This window comes from Podarcis gaigeae (genome assembly GCF_964106915.1).
Source record: "Podarcis gaigeae genome assembly, chromosome: 12".
Classification (NCBI taxonomy): Eukaryota; Metazoa; Chordata; class Lepidosauria; order Squamata; family Lacertidae; genus Podarcis; species Podarcis gaigeae.
In genome coordinates this window covers 23,029,946-23,044,605 of record NC_139688.1, presented here as the reverse complement: position 1 = coordinate 23,044,605, position 14,660 = coordinate 23,029,946, and the positions used below count along the sequence as shown (strand labels likewise).

General features: G+C 42.4%; 1 protein-coding gene and 1 long non-coding RNA gene across 5 annotated transcripts in view; one reads left to right on the top strand and one right to left on the bottom strand.

Moving 5' to 3' along the window:
* SPAG6 (sperm associated antigen 6) overlaps nucleotides 1-9,553 on the top strand; it is a 55,747-nt gene extending 46,194 nt beyond the window's left edge. For all 3 annotated transcript variants that reach the window (XM_083705021.1, XM_083705020.1, XM_083705019.1), the window contains 3 exons: nucleotides 1,979-2,095; nucleotides 4,762-4,907; nucleotides 8,622-9,553. In XM_083705021.1, the coding sequence (XP_083561147.1) occupies nucleotides 1,979-2,095; nucleotides 4,762-4,907; nucleotides 8,622-8,688 (330 nt within the window). In that variant the 3' untranslated portion in view covers nucleotides 8,689-9,553. The remainder of the gene's footprint in view (nucleotides 1-1,978; nucleotides 2,096-4,761; nucleotides 4,908-8,621) is intronic.
* LOC310828080 overlaps nucleotides 8,871-14,660 on the bottom strand; it is a 33,871-nt gene continuing 28,081 nt past the window's right edge. Inside the window, exons 3-5 of one of the 2 annotated variants that reach the window (XR_014556621.1) lie at nucleotides 12,408-12,569; nucleotides 9,938-10,017; nucleotides 8,904-9,010 (exon numbers count right to left, since the gene is read on the bottom strand). This is a non-coding gene — a long non-coding RNA (uncharacterized lncRNA). Of the gene's footprint in view, nucleotides 9,011-9,937; nucleotides 10,018-12,407; nucleotides 12,570-14,660 lie in introns of both variants that reach the window. The other variant, XR_014556620.1, reaches the window with a different exon arrangement.

Here is a 14,660-nt window from a genome sequence, read left to right as displayed (position 1 = left end):
CTCAATGTTGCATATGATGCTGCTTGAACTGTTGTGGCACAAGGATATATGAACATATGGAATTGCCTTACACTGAGCAAGACCATTAGTCTTATCTAGTGCAGGACTGTCCACTCTGACCAGTAGCGGCTACCTAGGGATTGGTCTGTGTGGTGCAGTGGGTCAGTGCATCTGGCTGTTAACCAGAAGGTTGGTGGTTTGAACCCACCCAGGGACAGCTGTGGACAGGATTCCTGCATTGCAGGGCGTTGGACTAGATGACCCTCGGGGTCCCTTCCAACTCTATAATTCTGTGATTCTATTATTGAACCCTGAACCTTATATTTGTGTGGGCGTGCTCTTATTATGGCCGAAATACAGCACTCCTCCAGACATTTAAAATTATGGTTTGGATTGGCTGCCTGTTTCCTTGATGTCCTTGATATATCTGAATTCATGTCTTTCAATTCAAATACAGCGTTCTGGTTTAATTGAATGGTGAATATTAGTTAACCACACAAAGGCCTTAAACACCCAGCCATGGGTAGCTCAGTTGTGTCTGCCTTTAAAACTCCAAGAATGGGAAGCTGGATACAAGCTGTTAGTCATTGTAGCATTTTAATCTACTTGCAACCTTAGTACAGAGGGATAGAATATCATGTCATTATCTAATTACATTTGAGGTTAGTAGTGCCTCAGGTAGTCACAAGGGAGAGACAGGTATCCCTGCAGGATACAGAAGATCCATTTTGGACTACAGAAATGCATACTGAATGTGTGGAGTCGCAGGAGACAAAGTACATGTTAGGTCAGCTGCTCTCAACCTTTTTGCTGACTCCAGACCACTTGAAAATTGCTAGGGGTCTCAGCAGGCCACTTAATACATTTTTTTTCACTGAAACCATTGTCAAAAGCAGCACCAAATTATGAAAATCACAGGTGCCAGGCTGCTGAGACTGGCCCCTTTAATTTGCAGATTTCTAGGGAGGAAATGCACCATCACTGCATTATGAAAACTGTAGGCCTTAGATCAGAGCCTTATTAGTCTGTCCAATAAATACATCTCTGATCAAAACAGCCTTGTTCATCAGGAAAAAAAACAAATTGTGCTGGGTTAAGCACAAGTATTTTTCATTTGTTCTCTAACCTTTCCATGGATCACCTGATCGGAGCTTGCAGACTACCAGTGATCCATGAACCAGACTTTGAGAATTTCAGAGTTAGGTCATATCTGCATCAGACAACTTTTACAATATTGGAGCTGGTGAATGCCAATGAAGTCCTTGCCTCATGCCATGCCGAGTCAAGATCCATTTGAATAAACCTGTAGGCTGTATGTTACACTAAACAGTACCTGTTTTACACAACATGTTTTACACATCATGACCTTTCATTTCAGTTGGTGCCTTGACTTCCTCCTCCATTTCCATTGGGGCTGCAATGCTTAACACCCACAATCTGACACAAGTTGAAAGATACACACGTTTAAATCTCATTGATTTCATTGGGATATAACAGAACACAGAACAAAACAAAAAAATTTCCTTCCAGTAGCACCTTAAAGACCAACTAAGTTAGTTCTTGATATGAGCTTTCGTGTGCATGCACACTGTATCTGAAGAAGTGTGCATGCACACGAAAGCTCATACAAAGAACTAACTTAGTTGGTCTTTAAGGTGCTACTGGAAGGAATTTTTTTTGTTTTGATTATGGCAGACCAACACGGCTACCTATCTGTAACTAGAACACAGAACAGTTCACTAGGTTGTGGCTTTTTTAAAAAAAAGTGTGCACCTGCATATTTATAAACTTACTGCCTTCCAATATAAATCAGACTTGATGCACAAGAAACATTTTCAAGATTCCTGGATCTAGAAAGGATACTTAGTTTATTCATTATAGAAATAACAAAAGGCTGGGTTTTCCCAAGCAGACTTGGTAACTTCTTGATGATGATGGTCAGCCAATGCCTTACTGAAAACGTTTTGTGTTTTGATAGACTAAGAAAGCTTTGAAGAACATCCTGCAGAAGTGCACTCATCTGCCAGCACTTGAACCCTTATTGCATGATGCTCCTCCAAACATCCTGAAGCACATAGTCGGCCAGTTCAGTAAGGTAAATGAGCATTTGCTTACACTTCTTAAAGGCTCCATCCGTGTCCAACATTTCTAAAACCAATCTGGGTAGCTTGATTAGCACTCTCAGGGCCAAGGGCAGCTGTTGCGCACAGAAAACAACAACAACAGTGGCATAGGTTGGTCTTAACACTTGGGGAATAAAGACCATTCTGTGCTGCTGCTTTCTTTCTGTGTTGGGATGCCTGTTACAGCTGCTTTTGGTCTTGTTCTTGTGCATTTGTGCAGGCAGCTGTACCTGAATCCAGTTCTGGAGTGTTTTGTTGAGGACCCTTGAAATCACTTGCTGGGAACAGCCAAGAGTGCAGCAGGAAAAAGGCTTTGCTCTGTAGATCAAGCCAAGGGAAGAAGGGAAAATACCCTTGCTATATATGCAGGCCTGTCTAATCCATAGGCTTCATACTGCCTGCCAGGTGCAAGGGGCAGTGCTTGCATGAACCTGCCCTCTCAGGCCCATGCTCACATAACCAGTAGTGTAGTGGCAAATTCAGAAGTGCAGGGCCTCTTCATAATAGTCTCAGCCATGGCCTCTCACAGCTCCACCTGCTCCCTTCTAAGATTGTGCAGTAATCTTGTAAAATAATAACTAGGGATGTATTCTGACTCCCCTCCTTTCACTCTGATTGGCTCCAGTCAGCACAAAGTGGCTAAAAAGCTCCCCTTTCATGCCAATAGGATGCTAGAGACAGGGATCCTGCTGCAGAACTAGTTACGGGTCTTTGACCTCCTGCAACCACAGACCACTGCATCTCTGCATAACTCCTGAGCCCCTGACAACCAACGTCCCCTCTTCTTTAACATGTTTTTTTAATATGACACTCCATGGTTTTATGCCTCAGATGGAATGAAAAGTCAATGTTTTTCTAGAATAAACTGAAGTTAGGAAATGCAGGAAACAAGAAATCCAGCCACAATATATTTTGTTGTCTCTGCAAACCTCAAGCCAATAAATGTATAAGAAAAGGGGCTCCCTTCATCAGTTTTTGGAACTCTAATAGAATTCAGCCCTATATATCTTACTGCAATAAACTGCCTGCTTATATTAATAATGCAGTAACTTTTCAGGGCTATTGTTCAAAAACGTATGGTCTACTATGTTTTACCCTTCCTATTTTTATTATTATTAAAAATGTAAAAGAAAAAAATCAAGCCGCTTTTCTTTGTTCTTCTTGCCATTTTTAAAGAAATGAGGGCAAGATTTCCACTTGAGACTGCTTAACGCAAATAGAGCTCTGAGCGCTTATCCACACTTCCTCTTGTCCTTTTCCCCAGAGAAAACTACTCTTTAGCGCTCAATCGGAGCAAACGGCAATTGAGGTTTCCCCTGGATTGACATGTGTTCTGATCTATTGCTAAAGAGTGGGCTTTCCCTTGGAAAGGAGTGGGGCAAGGGGAAAACCACTCGGACCTGTGCTTTATCACTGCAGCACACAAGTGGAAGTATAGATGAGCCCTGAGTCTTGCAAAAAAGGCGGGCAGAGGGAATTACTTGAAAATTTAAATAGAGGCAATCCCTGCACTGGAAACAGCACACTTATTAGAGCCCAGCGGAGCCCTGTTTCGTAGTTTACCATATCACTCTTGTTTTAAGGGCCACCCTTTATTTTGAGAGCTGCCCCCTCCCAACCCCTATGTAGTCCCTTGCTCTCTGCTATGTGGCAAGGATGCTTTTGGGGGGAAGCAGGGCCAAAAGAACTCTGGCATACATTCCCTGCCACATCCCATTCTATGCTGCAGCTTACCCTTAGTAGCCTCAGCTGAATCTGTCTCTCGATTGAGTGGTACATGTTGGTGTCAATACTCAGTGAACCTTAAACTATTAGAAACTATTAGAAACAATCACAAAGGCGAAGGTGAAATAAAAGGATAACCTTTGTTCTTTAAAGATTTTATTAGGAGGGTTACGGCATGGATCAGATCAAGTGGAAAAGCTAGTATAAATGCATGCTAAGCAGAACAAAACAGTTTGAGTTTAGAGAAGCCTCTACTGAAATGATGGGTTGTATTGCAGTCCGATGCTTCCAGATGTTGTTGGACTCCGACTCCCATCAGTAGCAGCCAACATGGTCAACTGCCAGAGATAGGAGTTTTAGAGTACTGGAAAACATCTGGACAGCACTAGGTTGGGGAAGGCTAGTCAAGTTTAGAAAACAGAATATTTTGTATCCGACTAGGGAATTTTTTATCTGCAAAGCTAAAGTTGCCTTTGCACCTTTTTCCTGCTATTAATGTGCACATAGGATCAGGATTGCTAATGTGGAACAGGAAGCAGAAGAGAGGCATTTGTAATTCAGATGTGCATGCTGACCACTGTAGGTTTTGCAGTCGTGTACAAATCAATTTGAGCAAAAACTGCTTTAAGCCTCCTGCTTGTTAATGAAAGTGCCCTGAGCAAGTGTGAGTCTGCCGTTCTTCTTCACTCTCTGGGCACAGTCCAGTGGTATGTTTTTTTGCACAAGTGCCTTTGCTATTGTTCTCTTTCCCTTCTCCGTTTTGTCTCAGCAAGGCTTGCAGAGGAGAACGTTCTGTTAGATTGTGCTCTTGGTGTCCCTCAATTTTGTTTTCAATATTAAAACTTCACAGGAGATAATAACCTTTGCAAAGAAATGCTGAATTTCTTACTATTATATGCTTCATTTTAAATAGGTTCTGCCCCATGATTCCAAAGCACGGCGCCTTTTTGTAACGAGTGGAGGCCTTAAAAAGGTTCAGGAGATAAAAGCAGAGGCTGGGTCACTTCTTCAAGAGTATATCTACACAATTAACAATTGTTATCCAGAGGAAATAGTCAGGTAAGGGTGGGAAAGGATGCTGTAGTTTCATTTATGCCATATGACACATGATAGTGAGGGAAGTTCCCAAAGCAATTTGTGATGTGGGCTGCGTTGGGATGGGCTGCTCAGATGGTAAAAAGGGTTTTAACAGAATCAACTCCTGAGTACACAAAGGTACTTGATTATATCTAGAAGTCTTATTAGATGGCCTGAGGTCCTTGGACCCAATATTCAGGATGCACATTCACAAAGTAGGCAGTAACACCACTTTCTGAACAGTGTCCATCCACCACACCACAAAGGGCTGGATAGCCAATTCCTGCAGAGAGAGGGTAGCTTTTGACACTAATGAAAATGTGAGGAATGGACTCCAGTTGCAAATCGACTCAGAGGAGACGGAATAGCCCTCCAGGATTTTAGATTTGCTAGGCTACGGATGGCTGTCAATATGATTTTATCCAGTCCACAAAAGAAAATTGAGAGGAGTAGGATGTAAGGGACATGGCTGTAGCCCATTCCTCTTAGTTTCTGGACTTCCGTAGCCTCCAAATTTCCTGCCTGTCTGAGTCATAAGCTCCTAAAGTGGAACGGGCCCATCATGCTCCCATAGTCCCTCCTCCAGGAACGCCTAATTGAATGGCTTCCCAATCAGCTCTGTGCTAACAAAGAGGGAAGAAGTTGTCCATCCCTATGCCAGGCCATTGCTCCTTCCAGATTGTTAAGATGCCATGCGATTGCACTCCCTCTGCTGGTCATCTGCATTTTCCAGAGCATTCTGTAACTCAGTCCTGTTGGAGCTGGGAAGGTTTCACCTGCAAACTGAATAAAATTAAATGACCTGGAATTTCCCCATAAAAGAAAATTCCTTCGATGGTTCAGTGTCTTAAACTTCTGTCACCAAACCGGAGCACATCATTAAGTGGATGTCAGAGATTTTATTATGCTGGCCTGGTCGGCAGATGTGCTAGAGGTATGTGCAGCCTTCCAGATGTTGCTGAACTGCAACTCAGAGCATCCCTGACCATTGCCCAAGCTGGCTGGGGATGATGGGAGTCCAGCAATACCTTGAGGGTCATACGTTTCCCCACCCTTGTGCTAGATCAGGGGTAGGCAACCTAAGGCCCATGGGCCGGATGCGGCCCAATTGCCTTCTCAATCCGGCCCATGGACCGTCTGGGAATCAGCGTGTTTTTACATGAGTAGAATGTGTGCTTTTATTTAGAATGCATCTCTGAGTTATTTGTGGGGCATAGGAATTTGTTTACTTCCACCCCCCCAAAAAATATAGTCCAGCCCACCACATGCTCTGAGGGACAGTGGACCAGCCCATGGCTGAAAAAGGTTGCTGACCCCTGTGCTAGATCAATGTGACAGTCTATTTTAATCTCGTGTTCAAGATTTAAGATGTGCAATATTAACTGGCAGGGGGAGGTTAAGCACATAGTCTGAGCCCATGACTTTTTAGTCTGAAGTAATCCTGTTGGTTTCAGTGGGATTTTCTCCCAAGAAAATGTGCATAGAATTGTAGTTTCATTGAGAGAACACCATCAATTTGCTAGCAGAAAGAGGGAAATTATGCAAACTCTCTGTTTACATAGCACTCAGACATTGTTAATGTATTAGTGTTCTCTGTTACTCAAAGGTTTGCATACTCCCACACCAACAGATGTTGGTCCACTGAAATATCATCTTGTTTATTTTATATTTCCACTTCCTTGCAGTTTCACCTAGAGAAGTTAAGGCTATTGTTCATTTTTGCATTCATAAATTATTTACTCTTTGTCTAGAAAAGGCAACAGTAGTGCCATTTGAAACATTAAGAAACTAGTTTCTGTCCTGCTTCTTGCTTTGCAGTTTCTTACTGTCTGTTGATTTTTGTTTTGTCTTAAATGCCACACACTGCTTTTAAATCTGACCTTTGTGCTGGGATCTAAGGGAAGCTGGGACACATTTTTATACTTTGATTGCATGCCCAAGAGGGAATCGTTAGACAGCAGTAAATTCCTCCAAGTAAAATCTTTAAGGGATCCAAACAACATTAAGCAAATTCTCCAGAGGGAAGCCTTTGGATGCTTGTGTTTTTCTTTGTCATCGCTAAGCAAAGCTGTAATAGAGCAGAGGGTACAATTTCAGGTTTCAGTGAGAATGGAGGAGAGCAAGATTCACAGCAAGGGTCAAAGGCCTCTTTCTGGATAGAAAGAGCGAATGACAAATATTTTTTTAAAAAATGGTGTGAATACTATGTATGCCTCATAATTACCTCAGATATATTGTAAACTACCCTGTGATCCTTGGATGGAGGGCAGTACAGTGGTACCTCGGGTTACATACGCTTCAGGTTACACACTCCACTAACCCAGAAGTAGTACCTCGGGTTAAGAACTTTGCTTCAGGATGAGAACAGAAATCGTGCTCCAGCGGCGCGGCGGCAGCAGGAGGCCCCATTAGCTAAAGTGGTGCTTCAGGTTAAGAACAGTTTCAGGTTAAGAACGGACCTCCGGAACGAATTAAGTATTTAACTCGAGGTACCACTGTATAGTATTCTTATTATTTATTATTAGTGATGATCCTGAAGACTCACATTTGTCCTCTTCAAATGGTGAAGGGGAATGTGTAATTCTTTTTCTTGACATATTATACCAGGACAAGCAGAGTTGGGCCAGTGGAGGGAGGGATTCAGATACATAGTGACCAGCGTAAAATGTCTTTAGAACTAATCAACCCCTGCACAGGCCCAAACACATGGTTCCATTTCCTAGGAGGTAACATCAAATTGCAAATGACTAGGACCATAATACACAGCACAGAAGATGTGGAAGGTTAAAAAACAACAACATAGGCTGCAATCCTAATCCCACTTCCTTGAGGATAAATTCCATTGAATAAGTAGTTGTTAGGATTGTGTTGCAAATTCTCTTGAACTCAGTGGGACTTACTTCTGAGTAGACATGTATAGACTTGTCTTGTTAATATCTAGTGGACATCTAATCCATTCTGCAATATAAAGTTACAAGGTTTGAGCAGTGGTGACCTAATTTTTTGGGGGGCCCTGAAGCTTGAACTGTTATGGGGGGGGGGGAAGGCCTTCACAGCCAGCAAAAACGTTTTTTACTTTGGAAAAAAGGTGGGTAATGAGGGGAACATGATAGCAGTACTGTGTATGACATGCTGTATGACGTGGAGAAACTGGACAGAGAGATGTTTCTCACCCTCTTGCATAATACTTAAAGCCAGAGTCATCCAATGAAACTGAGTGGTGGGAGCTTCAAGGCAGAGAAAAGTCCTTGTTGACGTACCACATGGAGTCCAGCTCTCTCACCCTATGTTTGGAGGAATCTCCTAAGATGGTTCTTCCCATTTACAGTTTTTATAAGTAGTTGTTTTGATTTTCTAAAAAATAAAAAATGGGTGCCCCTAATATATTGGCCCACAAATTATTATTTTAAAATGTTCTAGCTGATAGAGCCAACCAATTACCTAATTAACTAAAGACTGATGCCCTAATAGTTGCATACTTGCTTAAGATGAAATCCTAACTCTTTGATTTATTCCTCATAAACATGCTGGTATGTATCATGTGTCATCTTTGGCCATGACCCAGCACAGAGTGAAATGCACTTAATCTCACTGATTTCTTTCAGCAGGTTTAAGTATGCGTAATTCTGTGTTCAATGGTAGTTTGGTATTTAGCATGTTGAGTTTTTAATCAAGGCACCCTTGTTTCTCTTTCAGATATTATTCCCCTGGATATTCTGAAGCACTTCTGGAAAGGGTAGAAAATTATCAGCCAGTTCTATAAACCCTTCATCATTGGTGATAGAGCATTCCTCACCTCCCTATCTCCAATCTGTGTTTTTGAGTGGCAAGTGAACATATTTCTAGTCTGGGAGATATTTAACTTTCTATATTCTTCTGTTCCCAATCAATTATGACAACAGGAAGGCATACCCTTTCCATCTTTAATTTACACTTGGTTTTCTGGAAACCTTACCTAAGAACAAAGACTTTTACACACCTGTGTTAAGAGGCCTGCATTTCTCAGAAGTTACTGAGGACCTGAAGGGGCCAGTGCTCTTCCCGGATATACCTGTGGTCTTCAGAGCAGTTTGTCCAATCAGGTCCTTAACACAAAGAATAGAATGAGAGGATTACAGCCTCATCCAGTAAGCGCTGGACCAGCATAGCCTTTGTTCATTTCAGCAGAGAGGTGCAGATTGAGATTACCCAGTCCAAGTAGGAATTGTCTTCAAATGAACAAACAAGTGGCAAACTACTTCCTCACCCCACTTCTTCACTGACCCCGTACCACCTCCACATAAGTACTCTTTCCAGGGCACCTTGAAGAACCAAGGTGCAACTGGTAAATTGATGGGTATTTCACCTCCCCCCCCCAAAAAAAGATACAGTTTTTGTCTCTGTAAACTTTTAGGAGTGGATTTCAAAAGAACTGTGATTTGGGTAACAAAGTGTTTGAAAGGATAGGTGGTGAGTGATTAAAGGGAAACTGAAAATAAGCATGGCATTGAATTTTACTTGAAAACTGATCAACTCCGGAAAGAGAGAATGTTTAAAATAATATTTAAAAATTGCACCTTGGCAACTTTCCACATACTCAAAATGATAGAACTGGATACTAACAAATAAAAACTACATACTAATTCAAACAGAATGTATATGACAATTTCCTTCAGCCAACATGCAGTTTTTTGCTTTGGTGCCTGTCTTGCCACTGCACAAAAGCTACAAAGCTAACATAACAAACACCCTTAAATTCTTGTCTGTCTTCTGGGCTAGTGCAGACTACAACAGTTGGTTCAGTTAGCCACTCTTAGCCTTAAGCAATGAAAAGCACCCCAAGAGGAAAAGTCTTGTGTTACTTCTGAAAGATGTTTGGGCTTCCCTCCATGCTCAGTGATAAGGTGGTGTCATGAGCACCAAGACTGCTCTTTTATGATGTTTGTCACTGACCTCAGCCTTAAATATCTCGTGATCAAGAGGAGTGAGGTTTACTTTTGTCGATCATAATTTTGATTGTCGCCTCCAACAACCTTCTTCTTCCTTTTGGGTTCCAGCAATTGCACTCCACCCTATAAAATCTTGGTAAGCTGGTATGACCTGGAAGGCTGGGCTGTTGGGGAAAAGGTGGGAACTCTTAATTCACTCCAGGAAGTGTTGTTGTTTTTTAATGCCACCTTCTTCAGCATTTTCTTTCTTTGGTCCCCTCCTCAAGATGCCTTTCTTACATAATTTGGAGAAGATAACCAGACCAAACCATACACCACCAGTAGCAATCCTGTGCCTCAGCTAGTTCAGGGCACTTGAGCCTGAGTAAGACTGGCCATCCTGTTGGAGGGGCCAAAGAAATGAACATGATCAGCACATCAGTTGGTCAACTCTCATCATCCTCGATCATTGGCTATGCTGGCTGGGACGGATTCTGGTTCACATTTTAATGTGATTTCCATTGAAATAACTGGTATTTAATGCCTTTTTGCACAATCAGCTGGGCATGAGATAGTGGGGAAATGCTTGCCTATACAGAGACTTACATACCCATAAAGAACTGGTTGTGTGCATTTGCTGCCACAGGCAGATTTGACTTTTTAGCATGTCACTTGAAATGTGTCTAGTTGTGATAGCACATGAAAGCCAGCTCTCGCGTATTAGATTAGATTGGTTCATTTGCAAAATAACGGTATGAAAGTAATACAGAGTAGTATCAATAGAGTTAACTCAGACCTAAATAAACTGCAACATAAACTTAAAATGCTGAATTTCCCTGGCAGTTCACAACAAATCCCTTTAAAAAGGAAAAAAATAATAATCCTTTTTAAGCAAATATTAGAATGAAATAGTAAAATAAAATGGGATGTAGATCTTGTGTATGACTATGGATGCACACATCCTGCCTGTCAAATTTATATGCAAATAAGACAGGAATTTAGATCATAATATATCACTTAACATTCTCATCAAGAAGCTAATGCACCTTTTAAAATAATGCAAAATACTTCTAGCCAATCATTTCTTTAATCAGTACAAAGATTCATGTGTCTAGTATCTGGTGTGTGTGTTTTAAAAAAAGACTTTCAATTGGCTCCAAAGCTTATGGCAGCTGTACAGTTTTTTATTTGGCTTGCACATTTTGAAAGCGTTCTCAAGAAAATCCAGCAGGAATCCAAGTGACACTGCCAGTGTTCACTCTATTGTATAAAAATTAATAGTTCCTTGTTTTCCCCCCTTTCCTTTTAAACAATGCATAAATAATATCGGCATTGGCAAAAAGAAGCCACATGCTGGAGCCAGCCCTATAATTTGGGTTAGTGTGAATACCAATTAGACTATTACTGTTGCACAGTATTTGGGCATGTTTAACAAAAGATTAAATTAAAGGATATATAAGGAACAGAAAACATGTTTTTCGGAGAAGAGGATGAACCTGATTCTTTGTGCTGGCTGATGATTCGGAGCCTCCTTGTGTCAGCCTAGCCTTGCCTTATTTTAAACTAGCATATATTGCCAGATCTTTCTGGTTCTTAGCCAGTTTGGTCAGTATAAAGGACCACAGAGTGACATGGCAAAGATTTGTTATAGCCCAGGATCGACATTTATCATCCCTCCACCTGCCTCCCAACATGCTGACCTAACTGATCATGATAGCATCCTCACTGTTGTTTCAACATGCTAAAATCTGGAATTTAGAAAGGTCAAACCCAGTCCCAGTGCCAATGTACTATATGTCAATAACTCATTTAATCAAAGAAGCTCTATAACATTAAAAAATCACAATGCTTGTTGATTTTTCATCACTGGAAAAAAAAAGATTGTGTGTTTTTGTTTATTGTGTGTTTGTTTATTGCACCTTCTTTTGCACCTTCTTCAGGGCAAGGTATGCCAGGGCAAACTATGACAGCTATTAAGCTCAATTTAAACCCTTACATGACTTAGGACCCAAGTATCAGTTGGACTGCTGTCATGGACTGGCTGGATGCAGCTGCGTGGTGGGAGACAGCAGCTGGGGAACCCCCAAGGAAACCCCCAAGGGAAGAAGGCTGAGAGCCAGAGGGTTGGTGGTGGGACGATGATGAGTGATCAGAGGGAGCAGACTGGGAGAGGTAATCAGAGGGAGCAGCCGCTGAAGAGGTAACAAGGTTTAGTGAGCAGGAAGAGGCTGTGGCAGAAAGCAATCCAGAGGCAGAAGCAGAGGCCAGAGAGGAGGTGGGCCAAGAGGCAGAATGGAGGCAGGCTCAAGAATCCAGGGAGTCTCCCCCCCCCTTCTGTTGTGGCGGCCAGCTCCCCTACCCCCAGTCTGGAACACAGAGAAATGAAAAGAGCTGAGCTGAGATTGGTTGTGCACAGACACAGTTTGCGATAGCTTGGGAAGAGCAGGAGCCTTAGTGAGTGGTGGGAAGGTGTGAACCTTTCAGCTCTCACATCTGCCTTATTGGAGAAGGCCTGCTGGCATCACTAGGCCTGCACTGTTCTGTTTTCTTTGAATACAAAGTTAACTGCACTTACACCGTGTTTTTCTATTGCTGACGTACGCTTGATTCCTGCTCCTGACAATGCGCCCATCCACAGAGATTATCCTCGGAAGTCCTTTCTTCAGCTGCCCCTGCTGTCTGCGGTATGGCAGGTGGCGACTGAAGACTGCCCTTCTTCATCAGTTGTTGAATTGCCCTACAACAAACCAGAGCTCAATAGATAGCCAATGCCATCTAACGTCTCACAAACTTTGTGCAAACAAATCAGGATGAATTCTGAACAAACTGGAAGCAACCTTTGTTTAAAACTCCATGGAACTGCGGTTGTTGCTGTTTCAGTAAACACATTTTAAGAGTGGGGAATTTGTGCATGGAGGTGGCCTGTTTTCACTCTATGGATGTCAGAAAAGCTGTGAAATAATTAGGAATGTGGGGGATAAATATGTAAGTTGGACATTGTCTCGTCAGTGAGGCCAAAGACTGCTGGACAGAAAGCAATCTGGTGAATTGCTCTGCTAAATAGTACCTATGACCAGACACTTCTAATTAGTTTACAGGTTTTTAAAAGGCTGATTCATTGGTAAGGTAGCTTTTGTATGTAATAACATAATGCTGCATAATTGTTTGCTGGATTACGCTCTCCCCAAAGCCACATCCTAACAAATTTAAATTCCTGTGGACTTGATAGTGTTGAGTCTTTTGTAATTTTGAAAGATGGAAAAGCTAAGGATGTTCCTATCCTCACAGCACCTGTGTTGTATTTTTTAAACCTTAAAAAAATGTATTGCAAAACAGCATGAATCAGTTTGAGTTGAGCAGGCTAAAATCCATTATTGGCTTGCACAGTGATGTTTACGCTAACCATACAAGAGAAAACTACGGAGACCTCAAATTCCCCTTCCACATCTCTTTAGCTGTACAAATACAACTGAGTTGTCAACAGGAATGTCAACATTCTGGAATACTTACACTGCAATCACCTGTATTATTCATGGACAAGTAAAATGCAGATTGCAACGAATGTCACAACATACTGCTTTTATTATATAGTACTATGTTTGCTTCTTCAGCACAACCACTTAGTACACCATTACTGGATGTCAATAAGTATATTTCCTTCCTTTTTGTTTGATGATCCTTTCCATTTGACTTGGGGCCAGCTACACATTAAGTTAAACACATTCTTTAAAGTATATGTAGACAACTTAATTTTATAAAATGCATCTGCAGAGGCACCCAATCTAGCAAGGTCTATGAAGACAAAAGGTAAAGCAAACCATCCAAAGTATGCAGATCTACTTAAAGAGGAATACCGTATTTTTCGCCCTATAAGACGCACTTTTTCCCCTCCAAAAATGAAGGGGAAATGTGTGTGCGTCCTATGGGGCGAATGCAGGCTTTCGCTGAAGCATGGAGAGCGAGAGGCGTCGGTGCGCACCGACGTCTCTCGCTCTCCAGGCTCCAGGAAGCTATCCGCAAGCCTTGCACGCCCGGAGGCAGTGGTTCCCCCGGGCGCGCAAGGCTTGCGGGCTCCGCACTGGTTTTGGCAAGCCTTGCGCACCCGGGGGGCGCGGGGGGCGCCCTGAAACAGAGGGTTCCCCATGCTGCGGACTGTAGCCTGCCGCCCGACGCGCGGGGCGCCCTGAAGCAGAGCGCCCCTCGCGCCAGGCAGACATGGGCCAGCCCCACAAGCTCGGGGGACAGCGGGGAGGCGCAGCACCGCCATCCCACTGTTCCCGGACCTGGTTCTGGGGGGAAAATAAAGGAAAATTTTTTCCCCTTTATTTCCCCCCCAAAAAAGTAGGTGCGTCCTATGGGACGGAGCGTCCTATGGGACAAAAAATACGGTATATTACAGGTTAACAGTATGAGCTCTTTGCACAACTTTTGAGCGAAGTATATGCAATGCAGTGGTTAAATTGCTCAAAGGAACAAAAACAACCATTGTTAGCGGCACATCTTTGTTTCTTCAACAGCAGCAACTAATATATAAAATGGACAATGCATCCCTGACTATTTTACAGTAAAAGTTGGTAACCTGACTGTTTAAACATGGTTTGGACATGCTATTTTTAAAAAGGATGAGATTTCTAAGCTGGAACAGAACAGAATATAAAAGTCAGCTCAGTGGCAAAGTTGTTGCTTCTCCCCACATAAAATATTTTGGACTCTTTGAGACTGGCCCAAACTGTGGAAGCCCCCAGCTGCTACCATCACAGAATTTATCTTCCCTCACGTTGACCCTGTTTTCTGTCCCCTGCCATTAGTAGTTATTCTGGCTTATATC